Source organism: Athene noctua, chromosome 1, assembly GCF_965140245.1.
Source record: "Athene noctua chromosome 1, bAthNoc1.hap1.1, whole genome shotgun sequence".
NCBI classification, from domain to species: Eukaryota; Metazoa; Chordata; class Aves; order Strigiformes; family Strigidae; genus Athene; species Athene noctua.
In genome coordinates this window covers 227,272,171-227,297,816 of record NC_134037.1, presented here as the reverse complement: position 1 = coordinate 227,297,816, position 25,646 = coordinate 227,272,171, and the positions used below count along the sequence as shown (strand labels likewise).

Here is a 25,646-nt window from a genome sequence, read left to right as displayed (position 1 = left end):
AGCAGGCAGGGAAGCAGGCAGGGAGGGAGGGCTCCACCGCCTCCCAGCCCCACGGCGCCTCCTCTTCTGCCCTCACTCCTTCCCTTCCCCGCCATGGCGGCAGTGGCTTCCAGGCAGGCAGCAACGCGCCCTCAGCCCCGTAGCAGCCGGTCGCGGGCTTTGTTCGTCTCTGCCTGCGCCGCCTCCGCCCCTTCCTTCGTTCCCTCCGCTCCCTTCCCCTCCCTCCCCCGCCGGAGAGCTGGCCGGGCTGAGCGCCCGGAGAGGGCCGAGGGGCGGGGGAAAGAGCGGGCCCCGCGTCCCTCCTCCGAGCGCCGGGGCTCCCTGCAGCGCCCGGCAGCCCCGCGCCTGCCCGGCCCCGCCGCCGCGCCTCGGCGGCCCCGGGTTCTGTGGGTGAGCGGCGGCAGGAGGCGCCATGGCCGACAGGACGAGGGCGGCGCTCTCCGAGTCGGGCTGGTAAGTGGGAGCGTCCTCGGCCGCACCGCGGCCTTCCCCGCCGCCGGGCAGGGCCGCCAGGCCGCGCCGGAGCCTGACCGGCACCCCCGGGGGAGCAGGTCGCCGGCCGCGGCCGGTACACCTTGGCGGGTGGCGCCGAGCAGCGGTGCGGGGTCTGGGGTTTCTCCTGTTCCTGAAGCGTGCAGCGCTCAGGGCCGCCGCCACACCCCCGAGCTCCGGCTTGGAGCCAGTGGCGGTGTCCAGGGCAAGGGGGTGTGCTTGGGGCCTGACGCAGGAGCGGCCTCCGCTCCTGGCGGGGAGCGGCTCTCGGCCCCTCTCGGTGGACCTGAGGAGAGGGGCGCCCCCCGCCCCCCAGCCGCCCGCCGGCGGGGCCCTGAGCCTCTGCGGGGCCGGTGAGCCTGAGGGGCGGCGGGGTCCGGCGGTGGCCGCACGGCGGCCTGCCCGCCGGCCCTTCTCCTGGGCAGACGGCCCTTCCCCGAGGCCTGCCTCGGCTGGGTGTCGGCGATAGCGATTGCCGGGAGGCCTGATGCTTGTCGATAGTTCCGTTGTTTTAGTTACGCTGTGCTCCCTTTCAGCAAGGACGGTAAGATGGAAAAAGTGGAATTAAAGTAGGGTAAATACGTGACGCTTGAACCTAGGTGTTCATGTTTTTTAGTCAGCTCACGTGTTTCAGTGAGTTGTGCTTTTCAAATACGTAGTGCAAACTCCACATCTCATTTGCTAGCCTGTAGGTGTTTTGGCACTGTTGACTGGAAGTTATTTTTTAAATCAGTTGATCAAAGTAATTTACTTATTAGTCAACACTTAGTCTTTTTTTTCTTAACTACTTACAAGTCACCAAAACAAAAGCTCAGTGCTAACTATCAAAAGACAAGGCAACTTCCTTTGGTTGTAACTGAGAAAAATTGCTCAAATTACAAGAAGCATCGTTATTTCCAATGGCTTTTTGGGGATATTTCTGCTCTCTTTAACTTCATGGTTCTCCTGGGCTGTGCTTTCATGTATGGCTAAGTTGTAAAAAGTTAAAACAGATGTCATATGGTTTAGAATAGACTATTTTAGTTGGAAAGGACCTGCAACCATCAGCTAGACCAAAAGGGCTGACCAGAAGTTAAAAGCATGTTATTAAGAGCTTTGTCCAAATGCCTCTTAAACACTGGCAGGCTTGGGGCATTGACCACCTCTCTGTCTGTTCTAGTGTTTGACCACCCTCTCGGTAGATGTTTCCTAATGTGCAGTCTAAACCTCCTCTGGTGCAGCCTTGAGCCGTTGCCTTCTGTCCTATCACTGGATACCAGGAAAAAGAGATCAGCACCTTCCCCTCCTCAGGCAGCTGTAGAAAGCAATGAGGTTGCCCCTCAGCCTCCTTCTCTCCAAACTAGACAAACCCAAAGTCCTTAGGCACTCCTCATAGGACATGCCTTCCAGACCCTTCAGTAGTTCTGTTGCCCTCCTCCGGATGCATTCAAGGACCTTCACATCCTTCTTAAATTGTGGACACAGTACTCAAGGTGAGGCCGCACCAGTGCTAAATGCAGTGGGATAATTGCCTCTTTTGACCAGCTGGTTGTACTGTGTTTGATAATCTAGCTTTACAGCATTTACTTATCTTTTTACAGCATTACTTTGTGATAATACTAACCAAATTGAGAAAATGAGTGTCTTTCAGTCAGCTTCTTGGATAAGCATATGTTTCAAAAATACTGTTCTAAGCAGTTCTAGAGTACATAATCCTGTGATTCCTGGTTATCAGTGAACTGAAGGAATCATCACTATTTATGCTAATTTTCATAACATTGGCTTATTTAAAGGGTAGTTTTGACTCTAACTGAAAACTCACCCCCCTCCTCTTCTATACTTATTCCTCTCTGAAAAGGAGAAACCTTTCCGTAAAAGTAATCTTTATTTTCATAGTTTTCTTTTCTTGCTTTCTGTTGCTTATTCAGAATTTTATCACACAATTTTCAGTTCTTAGTTGTTTTACTACTTTGTCAGTTGAATGGCTGCCGTTGGTAAATGGCTTTCAGGTTTTGGCAGTACAAATATGAGGCAACTCTGAAGTGATCTGTTATTCTGCAATGTTTGGTGCTCTCCTTGGGGTATATACACCTGAACGGCTATAAATACTTGTTATTCTTGCAGTACTGCAAAGTGTGAGCCAAAGACAAGAGACTGGAAGATGATAGGGCAAGGAGTGAGCTGATTATCAGGTCCGCTGGATTTATGCCTTGACCTAGTTGCACTGGGAAGGAGTGGGAAATGAATGAATATACTTTTGAGGAATGTGAGGTAGAGTGGAAAAATAATGCTTCAGCGATCTTGTTTAGCTAGGTGTTCATGCACTTTTAAAAAAACTAATAACCTAGACATCCATGCTTTTGAACCGTTTTGCTGTTGCTCTTGTGCTTATGACTTTTCTCATATTATTAGTAGATGCTAAACTTATTTAACACATGTATGAGTAAGCCTTCAGTGGTATTTAATGTAGTATACACTGGTGGTTAAATCACATTCTGTACCAAATTGGTTGGCGCTGTTGCTGTCACCTGTCAAAATAATATGTTTTCTAGTACAAAAATGAAGCTGAGTTTATGTTAAAATCTGTCTCCACTTAAGCTGCAGAAAGCACCACTTGGCCTTTCAAACCAAATAAGAAACTGTTACTCTTCCATAGTTGCAAATCTGCTAGCTGGGAGGATACTGTCTGTACTGATTGGGTTTTACTATACCTTTATTAAATCTTCAAAGGTAACAAGAATTACTACAGACACTCTATGTGAATCTCTGCAATAAGTTTTTATTTTTTCTGATTCTGAGTACAAAGTGAAATTATTTTTGAATTAAATCATTAACACGGTGTAGTTGATATACCACAGTAGTAATACATATATTTTTTTTCCAACTAGGCATTGTAAGAGAATCATCTGTTGTAAAATCACCTGGAAATTTGTAATGTTTTCCTTTTAAACTTGTTTCATTATATTATGTATATTAAGTTTTTATCAGCTTTGAAAAGATGAACTTGCTCTACCTAGTTAATGGAACAGTCATAGCTAAAGCTGAGAATCTTTTTTTTTTTTTTTTTTTGGTAGTAGTGTTTCATGAAAATGGGTAAAAGACGCCTGTCGTTTGTGTGCAGACTTGTAGTTTTTCTGAAGACATGTCCTTTCAGCTGTCTTTAAAATTATGCATTTTTTTGAGTCTTAGTTCTTTACATTACACACTATACTGTACCTTGGAATGAGATACTGGCTCTGACTTCAGAAATGAGATAAAGAAGGTGTGTTTGTATTACATTGCAGTGAAAAAGATATTCTATCTTAGGACAGAAGTTCTGTGTTAACTTTTTATTTAATTACCAAGCGCTTATGAGTAGGAAGGCTAAGGGGCAGAGAGAAATACCTTTTTGTTTTGTTATAGTTGCGTTTGTGAATTTTGGAACCAATTTTCCAGTGTTCCCATTAAAATATAGACCTTAATGGAACCTGAGTTGAATCCAGTTTTCTTACTAGAAGCGAAGTTCAGAAGGACTTCAGAATGCATCTTTCTTATTTTAGCAATGAATCACAGAACACTTCTCCCAGGTTTGCAACAGAATTTTTTTTTTTTTTTTAAATTTGCTAGCATTTCCCAAGACAATATGACAAGCCAGGACCTCTTCAGTGCCCTAGATCTTTGCAGAACTTGGGAATTTATTACACTGAAATGTATGTATGTTGTCAAAAATGAACAATATGCTATGTCCTACAGCAGGTTTAGCCTGTGGTCCCACAGATCTTTGGTCCGTTGACTGATTGATCTCTCAGTGTGGGAAAACAAGAGATGCAAACTGGGTAACTAAAGATATATTTTTTTAGGTCAACTAAGTTTACATGCAAGTTCCTTGTCAAGTAGTAGAGATATCTTAATTGCAGTGTGTGATGCAATAAAAATTAGTAAGTCTATGGCAAAAATATATGGTCTTGTAAAATTTCACATATTTTGAAGATTATGTAAACAGTGTTCTAACTATGAAAAGCTGTTCCCAGAGATGAAGAGGAACTGCAATTTTACTTGTTTGGAAACAAAAGAATAGTGCTTAGTAATCCATGAGAAAACCCTTATATCAATGTATTTTTTATATACTTTGTAAGTAAAAACTATATAGTTGGTGTATACCAAACTATTTTAAACTGAATTTTAGTATTTCAGCAAGTAATGTGCTGCATAGTGGATAACTTCAGATTAGAGATTGGTCTGTTCAAACTTGCTCTTTGTAGGACTGATCATGTGAAGTGATCCAAGCTAAAGCAAAAGCAGGTGCATGCCTGGAAACGCAGGAAAGTGTTCGCAAGGGTGAGACTAACACCTCTTTCTGAGAGTGCAGCAGGAATTTGGCAAAACAAGTGTTTGGCGTAGTCAGTTCCAGGATCGTGCAAGGTGATCTACTTTTCCTACATGTTCTTTTGCTGCTCTGCTGAAATGTCTTTGGAAGGCTCAGCTGAAATTAGCCCCTTGTGTATGGAGCAAGGCCAGGCTGGATACAAGATGCTCCTTAGACACAGGGATAACACAGTGATTCTAAGGAGAGATGCATCTGTTGTGAAGTTCTTCACGCTCCTTTTGTGATGTACGTCATTTTGTGAAGTTTGATTGGTACTGTGGAATCTCAAAGTACAGGTACAAAATAAAATGTTGCATCACTGCATTTTTGTTTGTTCAGGTGTATGCCTTACTGCCGGGTCTGATTGGTTTGCGTTCCTGATGGGTAACAAATAATGAGTAGTTAGAACCTGAATTCTTTATATCATTTTCACTCTGGGGGACCAGAAGAGGTCTGGTATTTTAGCTTCTGTTAAGGGAAACAAGCCCAAGAAACTAATACAGATACTAATTTTTTTTAAATGTTTTTTTTTTTAAAGAAGATCGTAGGTGGTAACAAATGACTGGTATCAGATGGAATCGCCCCAACTTTTACAAGAAACTGATTGAGGGCTATAATGAATAGTTTAAAAAGTACAAAAAAGAATAGTTAAAATAAGATGAAAGGACATAGGGGACTAACATGTTTGAAATCCCTCAATTTGGAGAAGAGAAAACTGAAGGGAATTTAGTGAGGTTTATGTAATCTGCAGGCAGTACATAAAATGGATGTAGAACTCTTACTCACCAAATCCTTCAAGGTTATTGCTCACTGAATGCTGCAACACTAGAATTAGAGAGCATTTACCAAAACTACTAGTAGACAGGTTTAGAAATGGGTAAAATGTTTGACCAAGGACTGAAGCAAATCCTTGTTTTCTAAGGATAAAAGGTTATCCTATGTTATTAGTACAGTTGGTTAAAAGAAGAGAAACTGCATATATCAGTGATTGCTTCATGATAGAGAAACGTTGCCAGTAAGTTTCTCCTGGGATCTTGAGGTTCATCATACTAAAAAATAGTCTTAAGAATTGAGTGTTGTGGCATCATAGCAGTTTGTTGATATATGTGGGTTGGTAAAATCTAAACTGATAGGGTAGTTGCAGCAAAATCTTATGATACCGTTGCTTAGTGCTTTCACATACAAATGTAATTCAGTTTTGGTGAATGCCAAATGATGCTCATGCAGGGGAAAATAATGGAAACCTATCTACACAGTGAAAAGCTCAAAATTCGCTAATGCTACTTACTCAGGATAAGGGCAGTGGTCGGAAAGCTGTTGAGAATTGTTCACAAAGAATAAAATAATTGTCAGATCATTATCTATATCAATGGTGTGTCCAAATCATTAACAGTATGCACTGGTGTAATCACCCAGGCACAGCAAAGCTTTTAAGACAGTAAAAAAGTGGGTGAGAGGTGTGGAAGATCCTCTGTTCCGGGAAGATGATGAACACCTTTAGTCTGGAAAACAGAACAATAGGAAGAGAGGGGATAGAGATCTGTAAAATCTGTAGATCATACAGAAATGATGACTAAAGCAAGAATAGCGGTTCAGTTCACCACTGGCCACCCAGTGAATTAAGTCTGCTACCTGATGAAAACTAAAGTAGCTTTTCAAGGAATGTGTAATTAAATTGTGGAACTTAATTGCCAAATGATATTGTGGAGCAGAAAAATGTAAGTGGGTTAAAACTGTAATTAGGCAAAGTCAGGTAGGGATTGGTGCCCTGAATACTGAACTTTACAGTGGAGTTGGACTACCAAAAGGCTGTGTTGGTTTAGGCCCTGCCGGGACCGGAGACCACTTTGCCGTTGTCCCTCCCCCACTCTCAGCCAGTCAGGATGGCAGTGAGGCACAAACCCCGGGTTAAAATAAGAAATTTAATACAACAGTGTGATAAACAATCTGAACAACAACAGTAGCAATGATAACAACGATAAACAGCAATAACAGTAGGCAAAAGATATACAGAGAAATACCGCAATGGTTATGGAACAAGCCCGCCGTGAGCTCCCCGCCACCAAAGCCACAAAGGAAAAAGTTCCCATGCTCCCGCACCCGGACCTAACATCAGCATGGTGTGAATAATCCGGCTGGAGATCCCTTCCCCCTCTCTCTGCTGGGGAAACTTAAACCCTACCCTAGCTGAACTAGGACAAGCTCTAAAACAGCTGAAAGCTAGGAATTATTCCAGACACTTTGAGATATTTGCTGTGTTTTAGTTTCTGTACTTGAGTCACCTGCTTCTGGCAACCCTTGACAAAAGGGGAACTGTATTAGATAGACCTAGACTGCATAAGCACCATTTATGTTCTTACTTTTGCATTGTTAAGTAAGTGTCTTCAGACTTCCTTAAGAGAGGATTTTCTTCTTTTGATGGGAGTTGGGGGAAGAGAGAGAGAGTGGGAGTTTGGAGACAAATTAACAGGACAGAGAGAAAAGACAACGCAAGTGTGACAGTCCCCTATGCACTTCGTCTCAGCTGTGATTTCCACTGCCTTACTGCAACTCAGCCTCCAGGTTTTCATTAGTTTCTGGGAGAGACTCTCTTTCCCTTGTCTTGTTATGCCAGATCTCAGAATGATTTATGTATCATCTTTGGGGGGACAGACTTCACCTGCTGGCTTCTGTGAATAATTTGCTAGTAAGCTGAAGCACCGGTGTAAGTTGTCCTTTATAGAATTGTTGCAACTTGGAGTGAAGATGTGGCTACTGTGAACCTTTTACTCAACAAAAGAAAAAAGTAGGGAAAAAAAAAAAAGAGAAAAGCTAAAAAGCTTAGTTTACTTGCAACACATCTACAGCTGGAAGTCCTTCAAATTGTTACAGACCTTTATTTAACACCCACCTTTTCAGTGGCCTTACTTTTCTTGATATAGTGTGTCTCAGTCTGATTGTCTTGAGTCAGTGAGTTGTGTAGGAGTGTGTAGCTTTCCACAGCTAGGTTCCTTTTTGGAGTCCTTGGAGATTTCAGATGTATTGAGTCTTGTTTCAGAAGTTATTTCCTTAGCCTTATAGTTTATAGGCTTCTCAGCCTTTTCGAGACAAATACTTTATTAGGACAAGTGTCACTTTTACATGTTTGACTCAATGATGTAGTAGTTTCCTTCTTTCTGCCTCTTTTTGTCCTCGTGGTCTTTGACTGGCCTAGTGTTGAGCAGCGTGCATAATCTCTGAGATGGCGATGTATTCTGAGTTTAATATTTTCTATCAATCTGTCTGTTGGTAAACTAATTGATATCATGACCTAAACAAGGTGATTTGAATGGAACTTATTACATGATTATGGTTGACTGTTTTGGTCTGATTTACTTCTTCCCTCCCACATAAAGTTTGTATAAACTTAGTATACTGTAAGCGAAGCATGCATAAAGGTGATTTTGGCAGGGATTTGAGAGGAGAACTAAGGCAGGATGGAAGAGCAGAATGCTTGATTATTATTTGCCTTTTTCAACCAACCCAAATGAACTTAACAATGAAAGAGTGGGTTAATAAAAGGAGCAGTGTGTTTAGGAAGTCTGCATTTTCCTGATGGTCAGTATCTCTTACAATTTGAGCAAAAGTAAGAGTAGGTCTGTTTTAAACTTGTGCATTCCCGAGATTTAAATTATTAGCCAGAAAGCCTGTACCTTCTAGAAAGTGGAATTTTGAGGCATTTGGAGTAGATGTATATAGATAAACTAGGTCTCAGGAGAAAGCCCTTTGCAAAGATTTTTCATTCTGAAATCATGCTATGAGACTTTTAAGACAGATGGTTTCTTCTCTCATCCGTCTTTGTGTGCTCGCACTCCCCAGACTCTGAATCTCTGAGCAACAAGCTGGTGGGAGGGTAGCTGGCGATTTTGGAGTGAGGTGCTTGTTGTCATTCATACTGATAACAGATACTGAGTAGGTTTTTATATGCGCATATTCTACTTAAGTGTTACTGCTGGATAAAATACATCTTAATGTAAACGGTACATGTAGGACTAGGTAGAAGTATGAAGCTGTCCTGAAGCTTAATTTAGATAGAATTACACTTAGAAACATTGGATTTTAAATATTCTATACAAGGGTTAATTTTTTTATAGGTTGTTTATTCTGTGATAGTCATAACAATATAATTAAAATAAAATTAAGACTGATTCTCCAAGCTGTGCATATTGTTTGTATTTTCAGGAGTAGTTAATTTTCTGCTTCAGAGAAAAAAGAAGATATTTAATTCCAATAACAGTAATTCTGATATAGCTGACAGAAAGAAGAAAAGGCTCTCTGGGGAATGAACACTATGTGAACATTTCTAATCACATTTTATGTACTTAATGTTGTGAGGTGTCAGAATTTAGGAAGACTGGACAGCTCTAGGAGTAACATACAACCTTCGAGAGCTGCTTTGCACATTTAAGGAAGAAGAAAGTTACTGGTTTAAATAACTTTTGTAACACTTAAGTAATTGAAGCATGATGGACATTCTTGCATTGGCATCATTTTGAGCCCTTCGCTTTGAGAAATGTAGTGTAGGTATTAGAAACGGGAGTGATGGCATTAACTGACAGCAAGTGAAGACGGAGTTAGAGAGCAGACTGCTGAAATTGCTTCTTTGACAGAGCTTGCTGTCTGGGGACCATGGTCAAGACTGGCTTTTTCTTTCCTGTTGTTTGTCTGATGGTGCTCCGGAAATGGCTTGGAGCTGCTTGTTCTATGTCATGTCTGAAAAAGAGCTGTTGAGGAAAGCCAGAGGAGAAAACGCCATGTGTGTTCAGACAGCTTCAAGATACTCTCAGTGGCGTGGCAGCTGTGTCTTTGGCATGGCCCCAGCCTTAGAATATTTGTGTTCGGTTTAACACTTTAGAGAGGCTGCCAATGTTTTCCTGGGGAAATGTGAGTGAGAAACAGTATTCACAGCTTGTATCCAAGAAAAAAAAAAAAAAAAAAAATTAGACAAAGAAAACCCTCCTCATTGTTGTGACTTTGTATGTTGAATTGCTGTGGCCTGTTATGAATCATGGAGAAGCAAATATTCTCAAGGAGCAAAGCATACAGGAGTTCTTGTCCAGTTCTTTCTGACTGCAGGGGCTGTTTCTAGCATCTGCTGTATTACAGCAGTGCTGCTTGCTGAAAGCTGATCTTATCAAAGTTTGGAGTTAGTGAGGTTATCTTGGGCACATCTCTGTGTTACCTGGAGAAGTTTGACATTTTTGCATTGCAGCTATTACTTCCAGATAACAGGATGTGTACTTATCACTAAATCTGTTCTATTAAGTAGTTGTAGAGACTCACCTTAACAGGGTTGGTGTTTTTTCTTTTTTTTTTTTTTTTTTTCCCAATCTGCTGAAGTTTCACTCTGTTGTATTCTTTTACTGTGGTAAAATACAGTACGCTGTTATCTCAATATTTAAGTATTTTATATAGCTGTAAATCTGGATATACCATTAAAACATGGGCTAAAAGTGTATGCTATCCAGGACCCTTACCAAGTGCATCAATAACATTATTTTCCATTTTTGTGTAGATGTCAAATTACTTAGCTCTGATATTGATGGCAGTATAATTAATGGGGAAAATACAGCTTTCAGCAGCTAGATCATCTTCTTATTTAGTATTACTTGATAGAACAATAGAAGTTAATGTTACCATTTATTATGGAAGCATATTTACACTTCTTCTAGTTTTGATATTACTGTAATTACTGCTATGGTCATTGTACAGCGAGAGTGGGAGAGACTTTAAAAGACATCAGGGTAGTTAAGTTTACTAGGAGGTTCCAAGTACATACTTATTTTGTTAAACTGTGATCCTGTATCCAAGACAGTTTTAAATACAAAGCAGAGATGTTGAATTAAACTACCTTTTAGAATGGTAACACTAATGAAGTATTACATTTTCAAGTTCTTAGAATACTCTGTTGTATCGTTGAAAGTACTTGCAAGTACTAAGGTTTTCAATTAGCTGTGATTTGGAGGAGAGTGTGATGGGAAAAAAGTCAGTGAAGGAGCTGAAGAGAAGGTGGGTGATTTTCAAGGGTCTGGTTCTGACTGCAGAATAGTGATTTCTGAATCAGGCATATTTTGTGTTGAAGTGATGAGCTGCTCAGGAATGCTGAGAGGATACTTCCGTAAAAAATACGGTCTATCATGCTGCTTTTCTTTCAAACCAGAATGTATAAGGAGCACAGTCATGATTCTTGGTTTTAAAAACTTATTCAGGGTTAGCTTTTTTAAATTCAGATGTAACATATGTATACATCTGTGTAATACACATATAATTATTGATAGACTCGAGAGTTGCCATTCAGCTACACTAAGAAACATCTTGGAGTTCTGCCTTGTGGCAAGTAGTTGACATATTCCTCTGCAGCTTTTCACTTGAGTGGTATCTGCAATACTTTATTTGTTTTTGATAGAAAATACCAAATTTGTTTGTTTGGAACTCTGAAAATCAAAATAAATTAAGTGGATGCATCAGTGTATACAGTTAATATTCAAAGCTAAACCAGTTTGGGTTTTTTCAATAGTTAAAGTTGGTTTTGAATTTGTAGCATATAATGATTTCAAACCATTTTTGTGTCATTAAATATGGCTGCTGATGTCTATCAAATTTGATAATTTTCTTGCATGTATTTCAGAATTTCCTTTTGAAGGGTTGTCTAAACTGGAGAAAATATCTACAGAATGAGCAAATGAGGAAACGAGTGGTTTTTATGCTTGAAGTGTTGAGTTTTGTTAATTCACCAGGTTTTCAACCTTGATAGATAACTATTATAGAAATTTGTGATTGATGCTTATGATCTTGAACACTTAGGCAAAAAGATTCTCTATTGTGTGGTGTTTGAGATGGAAAAAGATGTCCCTGGGTAGTGCTGCTAAGGATTTACTAGTGTGTAATTTTCTCAAAATTTAGAAATGGGGAAGAGAAGGGAAGCGGAAACATCTTTCTAATCACTTCATTACTCACTGTCTCTTCTGTTTTTTTTGTTTATATTTCAGTTCCTAACCTAGCCATGTTGCTGTATGATAATAACATGAAGAAATGGAAAAAAACTTAATTTAGTCTAGAATAGTAATTGCTGTTATGTTCTATGCTATGATCATATTTTCTTCATGCTATTGCACTAGAGAGATGAAACTTAGTGCTTTATAACTGCAGAATTCCATTCTTAAATTTTTTCCTTTTTTCTTCAGGTTTGAATTTGTAATTTTTTTTTGTTGCTCTGGGCAGAAAAATTGCTGTGTTCCATGGTTGTTTGATTCTTAAATTAATAATATAATTTTTATCTTCCAAGAACACTTAGCAATAACTGACTTCCCCCTTCCCCCAGTTATTGGCTGACCAGAAAAAAGTAATGAAATGCTTCTGTGACTGACTTAGGAAGGAGAGGAAATGCAATCTTGAGTTAGAGCATCGTTCAAGAACAAAGACCACATGTTGCTTTCCTGCTGGGAGGTAGATGAATCTCTTGGGAGGTTCGATGAATCTCTTCAGTGTTGGAGCCCTTAATTTAAATCCTTCCTCTTCCTGAGCCTGCAACGCTAAAATACTACATTGAAAATATTAATTAAATCAGAGAATATGAAAATGAAGCCTAGTGGAGAATGAACTACTTCAACACCCGACTTTTACCTGTTATTTCAAAGAACATTTAAGTAAACCATACAAAAGAGGACATCATTTGGTGTTGTACCGTGTTTCATCTTTATGCTTTGTTTATAGCAGTAGCAGTGTGGTGCAGGTTTTATCTTACGCAAACTGGTCTTTTAAGTCTTACTAACTTTGAAAAAGTGTTTGCTCTAGTAAAACTTCGCCACTATATCTGCAAGCATTTTAATAAAAAATACGGCCAGTTAGGAAAAATATGTTTCTTGTTGCTTGTGCAGACTGCCCTTATGGATACCGAACTTGGTTTTGCAGTAGTTTGACTGATCCCCTTCACATTTTTCACAGACCTACGCTTGTCTGTAGGTCAGTGGTTGAATGAGACTTATGTAGTTTATCTGTAGCTGATGAATTGCAACTTGAAAATAATCCTTGGAAGCCCTTTCACAGATGCGGTAGTAATTTTTTTTTTTTAGAAATATATGAATGTCTGTAGCTGTAAAGCTTTTCAAATTAATTGTAAGCATGTCCTAGTTTTGGTGTTTGTTCTTTTACATTGCAAGAGTGTGCATGCCTTTGCTTATTTTGAGTGATTTTTTGGTAAATATGCTATAAATCTAGTTTTAAAGGTCTGTAGAAATGGATATTTTTGGCATAAAGTATAACGAAAAGAAACCTGCCACTTCTGCAGGGTTGAAAATAACTTCTCTCTGTGCAGAAAAAATTGCTGTGCTGAGTTAAAATGATGCAATATTAATAATAAGGATGTGTGTATTTTAAGCATTGATGACCACAGCTGTGAAAGAAATTATTTTTTGCTTATCATTTTCAGTTATAACATACTCCTTTTCAGTAGCGAGTACTCATCTTTCACCCTTGTTTTTTGGGCAGGTTGTAACTACTTTTTCGCTTGGTTTTGTCAATTTTCGTATGTAGGAGGGAGTGTGTGTGGGATGTCTTCAGAAATTATGTGTGTTTAGTTAAAGCACTCAAACCAATTCTATAAGAACAATACCCACTACAGCTGCTATTCTTAGGGACTTTGTGCTGGTGCTGAAATACTGGTTTAAGTATCTCAAATAAAAATGAAGGCATTTGCTTAGCATCTTGCTTTGTGAGGCAGCAAACACTGGGGATGTTAAGCTTCTATTATTTCCAAAATTAATATGAAATGTCTTGAAGCAGAAGTAGTCCAGGTCTTCGACACTGATATGGAAGACATGCTTTAACAACAAAATACCAATTAATAATGTTTCCAAGTTTCATTTTGTAGTTTTATGGTTCAGTGCTGTTTCTGTGTGGTAATAAAGTGATTACAGCATGAATTGAGAAATAGTAATAGTCTCCTTCATGAGTACAGTTGATAAGCTAAAAAAGGTGATTAAAAGTGATCAGATTTATACTTGATCTACTAAAGATATAGCCTTTTGTTACTTAAATATATGTTACATGTTACATATTCCAGTCTCAATAAGCCAACTTTTAAGTATCCTTACTGGAAAAAATGCACAAAATGTTCCTTTGAGAGAGCAATTTTGGGAATGAATTCTTGAAAAGATGCCAAGTTTCGCTTTGTTTTAAGGTAAAATACAATTTAAAAAAAAAAAGTTCACTCTGACAACCTCTGGAGAGTCCATCCCAGTCACAGCCCTTGCTCAAAGCAGGGCTAACTCTGAAGTTAGATCAGCTTGCTGAAGGCCTTGTCTAGTTGAGCTTTGAATATCTTCAAGGTGGCCCACCCCAGTGCTTAGTCACTTTTTGGGAAAATTTTCTGTCCCTAATGTCCAGTTGAGATTTCCCATGTTTCAGCCTGTGTTTCTTGCACTTTATCATTTCCCTCCATGCATCTCAGAATTGGCTTTTGTCTCCTTAAACTGTCTTCAGACAGTGGGAGTCAGGGGAGGGGAATGAGTTCCACCTCTGGCCTGCTGCTCTTTATGCTGAACAAACTTGACAAACCAAATGTTGCTCCCAGCGTCTCTACATGGGCTTCAGCCCCCAAAGCATCTTAGTGGCCTGTTTTTGGTTTGTGGGTCTGCTCTCATAATGGGGACCTCAGAAGCCGGACCCAATGTTTTAGGTGTGGCTTTGCGCTGGGATGTGGGGAATAATCACGTCTCTTGATTTGCTGGCTACAGTCTCGCTAAAGCAGCCTAGTATGTTATTAGTCTTTACCACTGTATGGACATACTGGTTTGTGTTCAAATTGTTCTTCACCATGAACCCACAGAGCTGCTTTCTGTCCAGCCACTTCCCAACCTCAGTGGCTGCAAGGGATTTGGCTCAGCACTTATCTTTGAGATCCGTGATGTTCCTTTTGGTGAAGGAACTGCTACAGTGGTGCTTCTTACATAGTTCAGTTTTTACTAGCATGTCATCCCTTGCACCTTCCCCCCAAAAAAGAAAAAAATGAAAATTAGTCCTGTTATATTTTTCTTGATGAAAAGTTGTGCATCTCTTTTCAACTGTAAGGTGGTTATGTTAATATAGTTTTGATATACTTATGCTAGCACAAGACATGCTGATGTGTAATGAAAAAACTATACTCGTAGAAGACCAGGTTGGAAGGGACCTCAAGGATCATCTGGTTCAACCTTTCTTGGCAAAAGCACTGTCTAAACAGCCTGTCCCGCTGAATCTTAAATGTCTGGTGTTGGGGAATCCATCACTTCCTTGGGGTGATTATTCCAGTGGTTGATTGTTTTCATTATGAAAAATTTTCCTCCTGTGTCCAGTCAGAATCTCCCCAGGAGTAACATGTACCCATCACCCCTCATCTTTTCCATGTGACTCCTTGCTAAAAGGGAGTCTCCATCTTCTTTGTAGCCACCCTTTAAATACTGGAACGTGGTGATAACATCTCCCCTAAGCCTTCTCTTCTCAAGGCTGAACTAAGCTACTTCTGTCAAGTAATAATCTTGACTCGACTGACCATACCCAGTAATCTCAAATAATGTACTACTTGATTATAGAAAATGTGATATACAAGAAGTGCTTAGTAAGAACCATTACTAGAATGCCTTTATTGATCTGGCAGCTACTTAAACTTCTTCTGATTTCTCAGATTTATGAACTGGAGACTAATACGAAAGATGAAAGATCTCTGCATTTTATGCAGGAGTGGTTTTTTGTGTTAACTTTGCTACAGATCCAAGAGACTTAAATTGTTTGTTCCCCATGCACACACATCTTTCCTTGCTTAGTCTTTACAGTGGATGATCTTGCTCTGTTCTTTGCTATGTCGATCAAAGTTTCTGTCTCAGTACTGTGTCTCTAATCAAGTCCAATAACTGATGTCTGTAGAAGCCTGAAGCCTGAGAGTGTGACAAATATGCAGAGATGATGTCTCAGAATGTTTCTCCAGCTTTTAACTATTTGTTTTTTCAGCATTTTCCTCAGCTGGACGTTTTTTTGTTAAATAGACTTTTGAAGAATTTCTTCTGCATGGATCCATGTAGTTGTTTTTTGAACATATGTAAAATTTTAGCAGCCATGGAATAGGGAATAACAACTTTATATGCTGTATGAAGCACTTTTTTCCCCAAGTTTGCTGAATTTCCCACTTGCTAATTTAGAGACAGTGAGTAACCAGTCCCTTTTTATCTCTTTAATGTCACTTGCAACTATATAGGTGTGTTAAATCCCTTCTTTGGTCTATTTTGTGGTGAAGAAGCCTATTCTGTGTAGTTAAATCTTTAAGAGAAAGGTGTTCTGTATGTTTGATCCTCTTTTTGTTACTGTCAAATAAAGAAGGGTAAACAGAAGGCAGAGGATCCTGAAAGCAGGGAAAGTTTGGGAAAAGAAGTGATCTAACAAGGAGAAAGAGGAAAATGAAGGGATATACCTTGTAGATACAAGTAATTCAGTCTCTGTCATTATACAGGAAAGTACCAAATGGCTGAGAAAACGTGATGTGGTGCAGATGTGGTATTATTCAATCTCCTACTGCCCCCCCCCCCCCCCCCCCCCCCGTTAATGAACAACTTCCTAAGCTAAATATAATGCGTGATAAATTACATGCACATTTCAAAATAGGCCACTCACTTGCTTCAGATGGTTCCTTTTGCTCTGTCATGTACTTGTGAGTTTGGGAAGAAGAGTGGGTGTAAGAGCGTTAAGAATTATTTTCAGTTACAAGAGGTAGGGCTTGGCTTGCACAGACTTCTCTGAGACTTGGTGACAGGATGTGGGTATGTTCCTATGTCGTTAAACATGCAGAATAAAAAGGTTTAGCTTTATCATGCCATCTCTCTCTGTGAAGTTGATATACCTGTTTTACTACTTGGCACATGAAGAGTGTCATCAGTTGTTACTTGTCAGCTGAGAGGTTGTTATTTTTTGAGATGTTTTATCTCAGCTGGTTCTTGCTTGTCTGCCTGCATCCATTGGAGTCCTGACCCCATCATATATTGTGAATTTTATTTTTTCTATGGAATGCAGATGTATGTTTCACTGTGTACTTTTTAGCTTAATATTACTTCCTAAATGTTGAGACACTTGATTTCACTACTTCTTAATTGGAATATTAGGGCATAAACTTCTAAGTAACTTGCGTTAAAGAAAATAAGTAGTCTGGTTTTGAGTCATATGTGCATTGTATGATTACTCGGCTCTATAGGTGAAATGTAAAGCAAGCTGAAAATAAGCTTTTGAGAGCTATGGAAATCTGAAACTGTGGTTGTCTTCTAGCTTGTGCCCTCCGCTCCCAAAACTAAACTCATTTTTGTAAACTTTCCTGTTTGACTCCTGTCACCGCTTGCTGCAGTGCCCTTGGTGCTCTTCAGCACCTGTGTACTATCATGCCTTCATTTCCTTCTCATGGTTTGCTCTAGCCCAGAACACATTCTGCTTCCTCTCACGTCCTTCTCCATTTGGCAAGCACCAGCATGTGTTATGGCTGTTTGGAGTTGGGCGAGTGCTTCAATTGACCAGTTGATTGCTGCTGCTCGAAATGGATGACAGCCAAGTTCTGTTTCCCTTTTCCACAATGCAACTGCTAATTTGTATGTCTTGCTTCTACCCGGCAACCGCTTTCTGTGAAACTGAGGGGAACTCACTGTTTTTGAAACCTCTGTTTCTCTGTCAAATTTGGCTGAAATTGGTCTGCGTTGTGACAGGGCTGCTGGACAGACTGCATGATACATAATCATTGTTTTCTAAGCGTAATTGAATTCAACTGCATTTTAAAAATTTCCAGATTTGTTCGCTAAAGTGAAAATGAAGAAACTAGATTTCATGTGAAGTGGTTTATCTATTTAATCTGTGAAGTGTTTGCTGTTTTCAAGTATTGACTACGAAAGGAGGGAGGAGAAATTTGGCAAAAGTGTCTGTCTCTTCCTTAAGCTTGTTAGTTCAGCAGCTAGAGTGCTTCAGTATAGATGAAATCACGTCTCTGTCAGTAAGATCACAGACCTGCAGGTGTGCACATGTCTCTAGCTCCTCTTGCTTATTCCCATGCTATGTGTGTTTGTATAGAGGCATTTAAGTTGGGCACCTGTTGAGGCTGATTTAGTGGCTGGAATTCCTTTGTGCTGCTCTCCAGGTGCTCTGCTGCTGACCTGTGATCCCTCTCCAGACTGGACATCTATTGCTGGCACTGGCATCAAACTGATAGGAGTGGGATGGATTGGGGTTCCCCTCCTCCAGCAACTTTAGTTTAAAGACCTCTTCACAACCTTGGCAAGACTATGGCCAAAGATGCTGTACCGCTTCTCTGACAGACAGACACCATCAACCCCCAGTAGACCAGCTTTCTCAAAGCGAGTCCCATGGTCTAAGTAACCAAACCCCTGGCTGTGGCACCAGTCCCGTAACCAATTGTTGATTCGCCAGATTTGACTGGCCCTTTCAAACCCATTCCCTTTGACTGGGAGGACTGATGAGAAAACTACCTGTGCTCCAGAGTCTCCTACTGACACTCCCAGGGCTCTGTAATCCTTCTTGATACTCCTCAGACTGCTCCTGGTTGTGTCGTTGGTGCCCACATGAAACAACAGTGGATAATAGTGAGTGGACTGTACGAGGCTGAGTAGTCTCTCGGTGACATCCCTGATACAAGCCCTTGGTAAGCAGCACGCCCCTCTAGAGAGTGCGTCAGGTCAGCAGATGGGTGCCTCCATACCTCTCAGAAGAGAGTCACCTGCTGCTATCACCCCTCACCTTTCCTCAGTTGTGCTGGTTGTTGTACGGAGAGCACATCTGGCTGCCTTACTCAGCTCCAGCATCTCTCCTGATGTGACGGGTCTTTGCTCTTCAGTCTGCAGAGCGGTGAAGCGTTTCTGCAAGGGCTCCTCAGGCTTTGGGGGAAGTCTCTTTCTCCTGCATGGCCTCACTGTTGCAAGTTTACATTCTACTGCAGTATTGGCCCCTCTCCCTTCCATGTGTGCCGGTGGGGGAGTTTTTGGCTGTTTGGCCGTGGTCTGTGTGTCCACTGCAGACTGCGCTTGGAACGAGCTATCCGACCCCTTCTCATCCTCCCTGGTGCTACACAACACAGCCTTCTCACTGCCTCTGGCAGCTCAGCACCTGCTGCAGGCGCTCCTTCGCCTGGGCACACCTTCTGCAGGCAGGTCTGCTGCCTGTCCCTGCCCCAGCAGAAAGGTCCAGGCACCTCCTGCAGTCTGAGGCCTGCCCTGCAGCCTTTGCTCTCAGGAGAGTGCCCTTGAGGGTCAGGTAGGATGACTGTCCTTGGCCTGTGCAGGTGGTGACAGAATGGTGCTTGGTTGCTGGGTTATGTGGACTTCAAATTTCTCCACCTGGCCAGTGGAATATCCCTCCTTCAAAGAGACACCCTCCTTGTGCACCCTCGCACACCATGCCCAGGCTGCCCACTCTGTCTGCTGGCGCTCCCCAGGGCTGCCTGTTGTGGGCATGGAGGTGCCTGCCATTACTCTTGGCCCTGCCTGCACCTCGTGAGAGCTGCTGGCTCCTCGTGGGTCTCTGTGCTCTCCTGGGGTTTCCCTGGCTCAGGAACCCCCAGTTCACCATCACCCTGTCCACTGTGGGATACACCTGCACTGGAGCTGATTCCCTCAGTGAGTGAATGGATTCCATTCCCCTAGCTCAGGCCATGGGGATTTGAACCATGTGTTCTGCCTTCTGTGGGATAGTGCTTTGTGAATCCATAATATATGCTGTGGTGAAGTAGTCTGTTGTATTTGATGTTATTCTATGTTTTATAAATAATCAAGCTTCCTTTAGAGTTGCCTCAGCATCTCAGGCAAATTAGGCTTAGTGTATCAATCTGGTGGTTTTTGTTTTTTTTTTCTGTTGTCTCTTGTGTGTATTTTGACACTTGGAGCAACTTCAACAGAAGGTATTAACAAAGGCTGAGATACCTAGCACTGAAACTGTGGAGAGATGTTAATGTTAATGCAGTGCTATGATTTGAATTCTAATTTTTGTACACAATGTTAATTTATTGTACAATTATTCACTGCAGCTATTCTTTGCTAGGAGAATGTGAAGCTGCAGGAAATTGTTTTTAATCCCTTCAAGCTTTTAGAAGCAGAAACTAAGCTCATCATTCAAGACAGGTTGGAAGTGACCATTTCCTGAAAGACTTGTGAGGTAGATAAAATTTCAACGGGTGCGGAAAGGATTTTATCAGAATTTGTCTAAAATAAAAATGTCTGACAGGGATGTTCTTCTCTTATGGTTTAGTTTATAGGGCTTATACAGTTATTGGCAGATACTTATCCTGCAAAGCGTAAGTGAATAATTTTTAAGGAGATTTTCTTCATAGAAATTGGAAGCTTCAGCACATCTTATCTTGATTTGAGGCAATGCCTTCAAAATAAGGAAGATGATGTTCCTAAGTGTGCCTTGCAAACTTTACTTTTTCACCACTTGGTGATGAGGCACCATGACTTGTCCTAACTCTCAGTCAGGGTCGTCTTCCTGGGAATCAGCAAGCAGAAGTTGCAAATTTATTTTTTCTACTTATCCTGATGCATTGGTTTTTTCGTTGCCATCTCCTCCCTTACCTGGCAGAGATCAAGAGCAGATGTGTACTAAGGTATTTATCTTTTAATGCTTCAGATGGAAGTAAACTGGAATTTAACTGTCTGTGAAAATTGTAAGGGAAACAACCTGAAGTAGCTCTGTGTGTGTGTATTAATGAAGTATGACGGAATTGTAGGTAATTCTAAGTTTCAATTAATCTTCAATACACTGAATAGAGAAGAACATGGGTCTCCTGTTACCACATTTCCATATTTGCTAACATATTAACTCCAGTCAACTCTAAGGCAAAAGCAGAAAAAAAAAAAGAGAAAAGCATTTTAAAAAGGCAGCAAGTTATCTGACAAAATGGCTGTCATACTAGTTACCTGTTTATGACAAAAACGTCAGACTTCATGTTGCTTCATTCTTTCTGAATATCCTTTCTGAATACTGCTTAAAGAGCATCAGACTGCAGGAAATTGAGTGCTCTTGGTTGAAGTGATATTAAAATAAAAAAGCAGAGACAAGCTTACTTATTTTGTCTTTTTTTTTCTAGCTTTGTTCTTTATCCTTATATTTCACTTCCGTCATCCTTTTTTGTCTGGTCCTTTGCATTTTTTCATACCAAAGCTTGCAGTTTTCAGTCACGAGCAGTTTAAAGAGACTTTTTGTGGTCAAGGGAAAGCTGCAGTGTGTAAATGCTGCTGATGGCTGGAGCTGAGTACGTCAAGTCTTAGTCCCTGTACAACACCCCTCTGCATCCTATGACTTGCTCACAAATTACCCCATCTCACCTCACTGATAAACATAGGTGGAACTGTGAATACACTTGTTATTAATGTTATATAAGTTTTCTTGATATATTGTTAAGTTGCCTCTAGAAGATGGAGCTGGAGTTCAGTTAATTCAGAGCCATTCAAATTTTCAGACTCAAGAGAAGAATGTATCAATTTAATTTGTATCAAGAATACTTTGTGATGTGCATGTGTCCTGGTTTTGGGCAGGATAGAGTTAACTTTCCTTGGGCTGAGAGGGAACACAGCTAGAAGGCTGGGCTGGATCAGTCACTGGAGTATTCCATATCATGTGGCATCATGCTCAGTATATAAAGGAGACGCGTGCTCTCTCACTGCTGCTTCCAGTCAGTGCGGCAGGATTTCTGGTGCAGTTGGGATCACTGCTGGGGGCCGGCTGCGTACCGGTCAGCAGGTGGTGAGCAACTGCATTGTGTATTACCCAATTGGACTTACTGTTGTTACTGTTGTTTTGTTACTATTACTTTTTTTTTTTAATTATTATTCAACCTATGAATTTCTTTCTTTTTTTGTCCTTCCCTTATTTCACTGGCGGGGGGTGTGGGGTGGGATTAAACAACTGGCCACGTGGTGATTGGCTACCAGCCGAGTTCAAACCACAACAACATGTTATAGTATCTTGTGAGGTGAGACTTCACACTGAAGTTTTTGACTACGTTTGTTATCATGCAGATCAGGAATTATATCTGTCCATCAATCAAACTTCACACGAGATATGAGTGTGTGACTACATATGTGAAGTTAGGAAAAACACATAGTTAAGGGTTTGTACCAGCTGTGGAAGAATGAGACAATGCCTGGTTCAGGAAAGAGTCTGTGAGTAAAAAGGGAGTTCTCTGGTCAAATTTGTATGGACAGAGCAACTTTGAGATCAGCTCTGAGACGTACAGCTATTTGACCAGTTTTCTAAAAGCCAGATTTTCTGTTGTCAGACCATTAACTTCTCTTAACTTCTCAGCAGTAAATACTGTAATAGTCTTGCCAAGTGCAGTCAGTGACTCCTGATCTTTCAGAGGATTATCAGTAATGTCAAAGAGATGGGGGCAGTCATGTTTGTGGAGAGGGATGTGAAAATGGTCTCATGAGGAATACTTTTTAAAAATTTCATTTTTGAGCACATGTCAGTGTTGTGGTTTGAGCCCAGAGGGCAACTGAGCACCACACAGTCACTCGCTCACTTCTTCCCCCTCAGGGATGGGGAGGAGAAGATAAAACAAAAGGCTTGGGGATACAGACAAGGACAGGGTGGGATGACTTGCCCATTATGGTCATGGGCAAAAGATAGACTCATTAGAGGGGGAAAAAGAACATTAATTTAAACACCAACACCACCAACACTTTTCCAATCAGAGTAGGACAGTGAGAAATAAAACTCCATCTTTTAAAGGATGTTAAAACATTCCCCCTCCCCGAGCACTCAGGCTCAGCTTTGCTCCTGATTTTTCTACCTCCTCCCCTCCAGTAGTGCAGGAGGGCAGGGGAGGAGGGTTGAGGTCAGTTCATAGCTCGTTGTTTCTGCTGCTCCTTCCTCCTCAGGGAGAAGAGTCCTTGCACTCTTTCTCTGCTCCACTGTGAGGTCCTTCTCACAGGAGACAGTCCTCCACGAACTTCTTCTGACATGAGTCCTTCCTGCAGGCCACAGCTCTCCCTGAACTGCTCCAACGTGGATCCCTTCTGTGGGCTGCAGTCTTCCCAGTGACAGACTGCACCAGCATGGGCTTCCCTCAGAGTTCTGGCCTTCTTCAAGTGCAGCCACCTGCTCTGGTGTGGAGTCCACCTGTTCCACTGTGGACCTCCATGGGCTGCAGGAGCACAGCCTGCCCTCTCACCACAGGCTGCAGGGGAGTCTCTGCTCCAGCACACCTCCCCCCACCTCCTCCTTTCTACTTCTGACCTTGGTGTTTGCATAGGTGTTTCCCTCACAACTCCTCTTCCTCCTCTCAGGTCTTTAAATACATTATCACAGAGGTGCAGCCACCGTTGCTAATTGGCTTCGCCTTGGCCAGAGGTGGTGTTGCATTTAAGGTGATGAATTAATTTGGTAAGGGATGAATCCCCTTGTCTTTTAGCTGGTCCTCAGAGATTAGAGGGGCTGGGGGTGGCTGGATTTATCTCTTAACAGGTGTGTCAACTTGGCCATAACTATAGGCCTGACACCAGATGCACGAACAGCCCATGTGCTGTAGGTCCAGTTGCATTCAGGAGAAGCAGTCAGGTTCTCGAATAGTACGGTTTATTCTTATGCAACAACTACAGATTTTTTAAGATTGCCTATGATAAATGCACAAACTGCAGGTTGGCTATATAGCACTACAAACAAAAAAACCCCAATTTCAATCACACACACTTAATTCCCAGGTAATCACTCGGCGTAGCTGAGAGCCCAAATCTTGCCAAAAGGTGTCCCTTCAGGGCGGGGGGGGGCGAGGAGCACAAACCCGTCGATCTGTCTGTCTCATTTGGTGTTGGATTATCGTCTCTCCAAGTTAGATACAGACACGGGATACTATTTGTCTAAGTATGTATGTGTGAATGGGTGATACTGTGGTCAAACTATTATCTTTTGGGTAACAACACAGCACGTTCCTTGGTGTGAGGGGTGTGCTGGTTTCTGTGGGAAAAGAGGGAGGGTGAGGAACAAGGTCGGCAGGCTACTGCAAAAACCATGCCTTGAGAGAAGGGGGTAGAACAGGAGATAAATCTATCCTTAAGTGAAAGAATGGGACTGCGCAGCCTCCACCTCGCTTCACATTCCTCCTTGGTACCATGACAAACACAAGTCACTGGATCTCCATCCCATCCTGTGTTTGTTCTGGGCACCCTGTGTCAAGGAAGTGTGTTTCAAAGATTTTTCACTGTTTCGCTTTTCTCATACTTCCAACAGGTGAGTCTGACTTGGAGCCAGGGGAGCCTCCAGAACCTTCTGACAGGGCCCACCTCTGTAGCACCCTTCCCTGGTACCAAAACGGTGCCACACACAAATACTGGCTAGGTTCTTAAATCTGTAAAGACAAAATAAATAGCTGGCCATAAAGGGTAAGCATAGTCAGAGTGTACAGCAAGATAGAAGCCCTTACTAAGTTGTGAGGTAGGCATTTACAGTTTGTCAAAATATAGAGAGGTTTAGAAGAAAGTGCCTTCAATTTAATCTCTTAGTTGATTATATAAAAAATATTTTCCTGTGTTCAGTGTGAACAAAGTTTTTACCCTGGTGTTTCAGAACTATTTCTGAACCTTTAAGGTCATGAGAAAATTTTGTAGTGTGTGACACCGTGACATTAATAAAATCATGGAATCATAGAATAGTGTGGGTTGTAAGGGACCTTTAAAGGTTATCTAGCTCAACCCCTCTCCCCTGCCATGGGCAGGGACACTTCCCACTAAATCAGGTTGCTCAAAGCCATATCCATCCTGACCTTGAATGTTTCTGGGGATGGGGCATCTACCACCTCTCTGGGCAAATCGTTCCAGTGTTTCACCACACTTATTGTTAAAAATTTCTTCCTTATGTCCAATCAAAATCCTATCCTCTTAGTTTAAAACCATTACCCCTTGTCCTATCGCAACAGCCCCTGCTGAAAAATCTGTCCCCATATTTTCTTATAAGTCCCCTTTATGTATTGAAAGGCTGCAATAAGGTCTTCCTGGAGCCTTCTCTTCTCCAGGCTAAACCACCCCAACTCTCTCAGTCTGTCCTCACGGGAGAGGTGTTCCAGCCCCCTGATCATCTTCGTGGTCCTCCTCTGAACTTGCTCCAAGAGGTCCATGTGTTCCCTGTACTGAGGACTTCAGAGCTGGACACAGTGCTCCAGGTGAGGTCTCACCAGAGCGGATAGAGGAGCAGAATCACCTCCCTCGACCTGCTGGCCACACTTCTCTTGATGCAGCCCAAGATATGGTTGGCTTTCTGGGCTGCGAGTGCACGCTGCTGGCTCACAGTTTTCTATCCGCCAGTATCCCCAAGTCCTCTGCAGGGCTGCTCTTGATTCCTTTGTCCCCCAGCCTGTATTGACACACTAGGGGTTGCCTGTGCAGCACCTTGCACGTGGCCTTGTTGAACATTATGAGATTCACATGGGCCCACTTCTCAAATTTGTCCAGGTTCCTGTGGATGGCATCCTGTCTGTCAGGCATGTCAACCACACCACTCAGCTTGGTATTGACAGAATAGAAAAATGGCAAGCCAGATGCCAAGTTGCTTTGTCTGAGTGTACTTACCAAAGTACTCTTTTAATATGCTTCGCAGTAGATGTTACCGAGTCTCTCTGTAACACTTTGCTGATGATCTCCTTGTTTGTGGACAGTGATAGAGGACTGCTTTGCATCAGATACAGAAGGTGAAAAGTGAAAGGGTGGGAATTCTGACTGGGGGAGGAAGCAGAGCAAGGAAGAAAGCGGGAGTCAGGATTTTCAGAAGCACAGAGCTTATGACTATTGTACATTCAGTGCATACCTCT

General features: G+C 41.8%; 1 protein-coding gene across 2 annotated transcripts in view; it reads left to right on the top strand.

Annotated features, from left to right (window-relative positions):
• Positions 1-209: 209 nt before the first annotated feature.
• TDRD3 (tudor domain containing 3) overlaps positions 210-25,646 on the top strand; it is a 118,667-nt gene continuing 93,230 nt past the window's right edge. For both annotated transcript variants that reach the window (XM_074912193.1, XM_074912184.1), the window contains exon 1: positions 210-453. Coding sequence is in view for 1 of the 2 variants with exons in the window: in XM_074912184.1 (XP_074768285.1) it covers positions 413-453 (41 nt within the window). In the remaining variant the exon portion in view is untranslated. The remainder of the gene's footprint in view (positions 454-25,646) is intronic.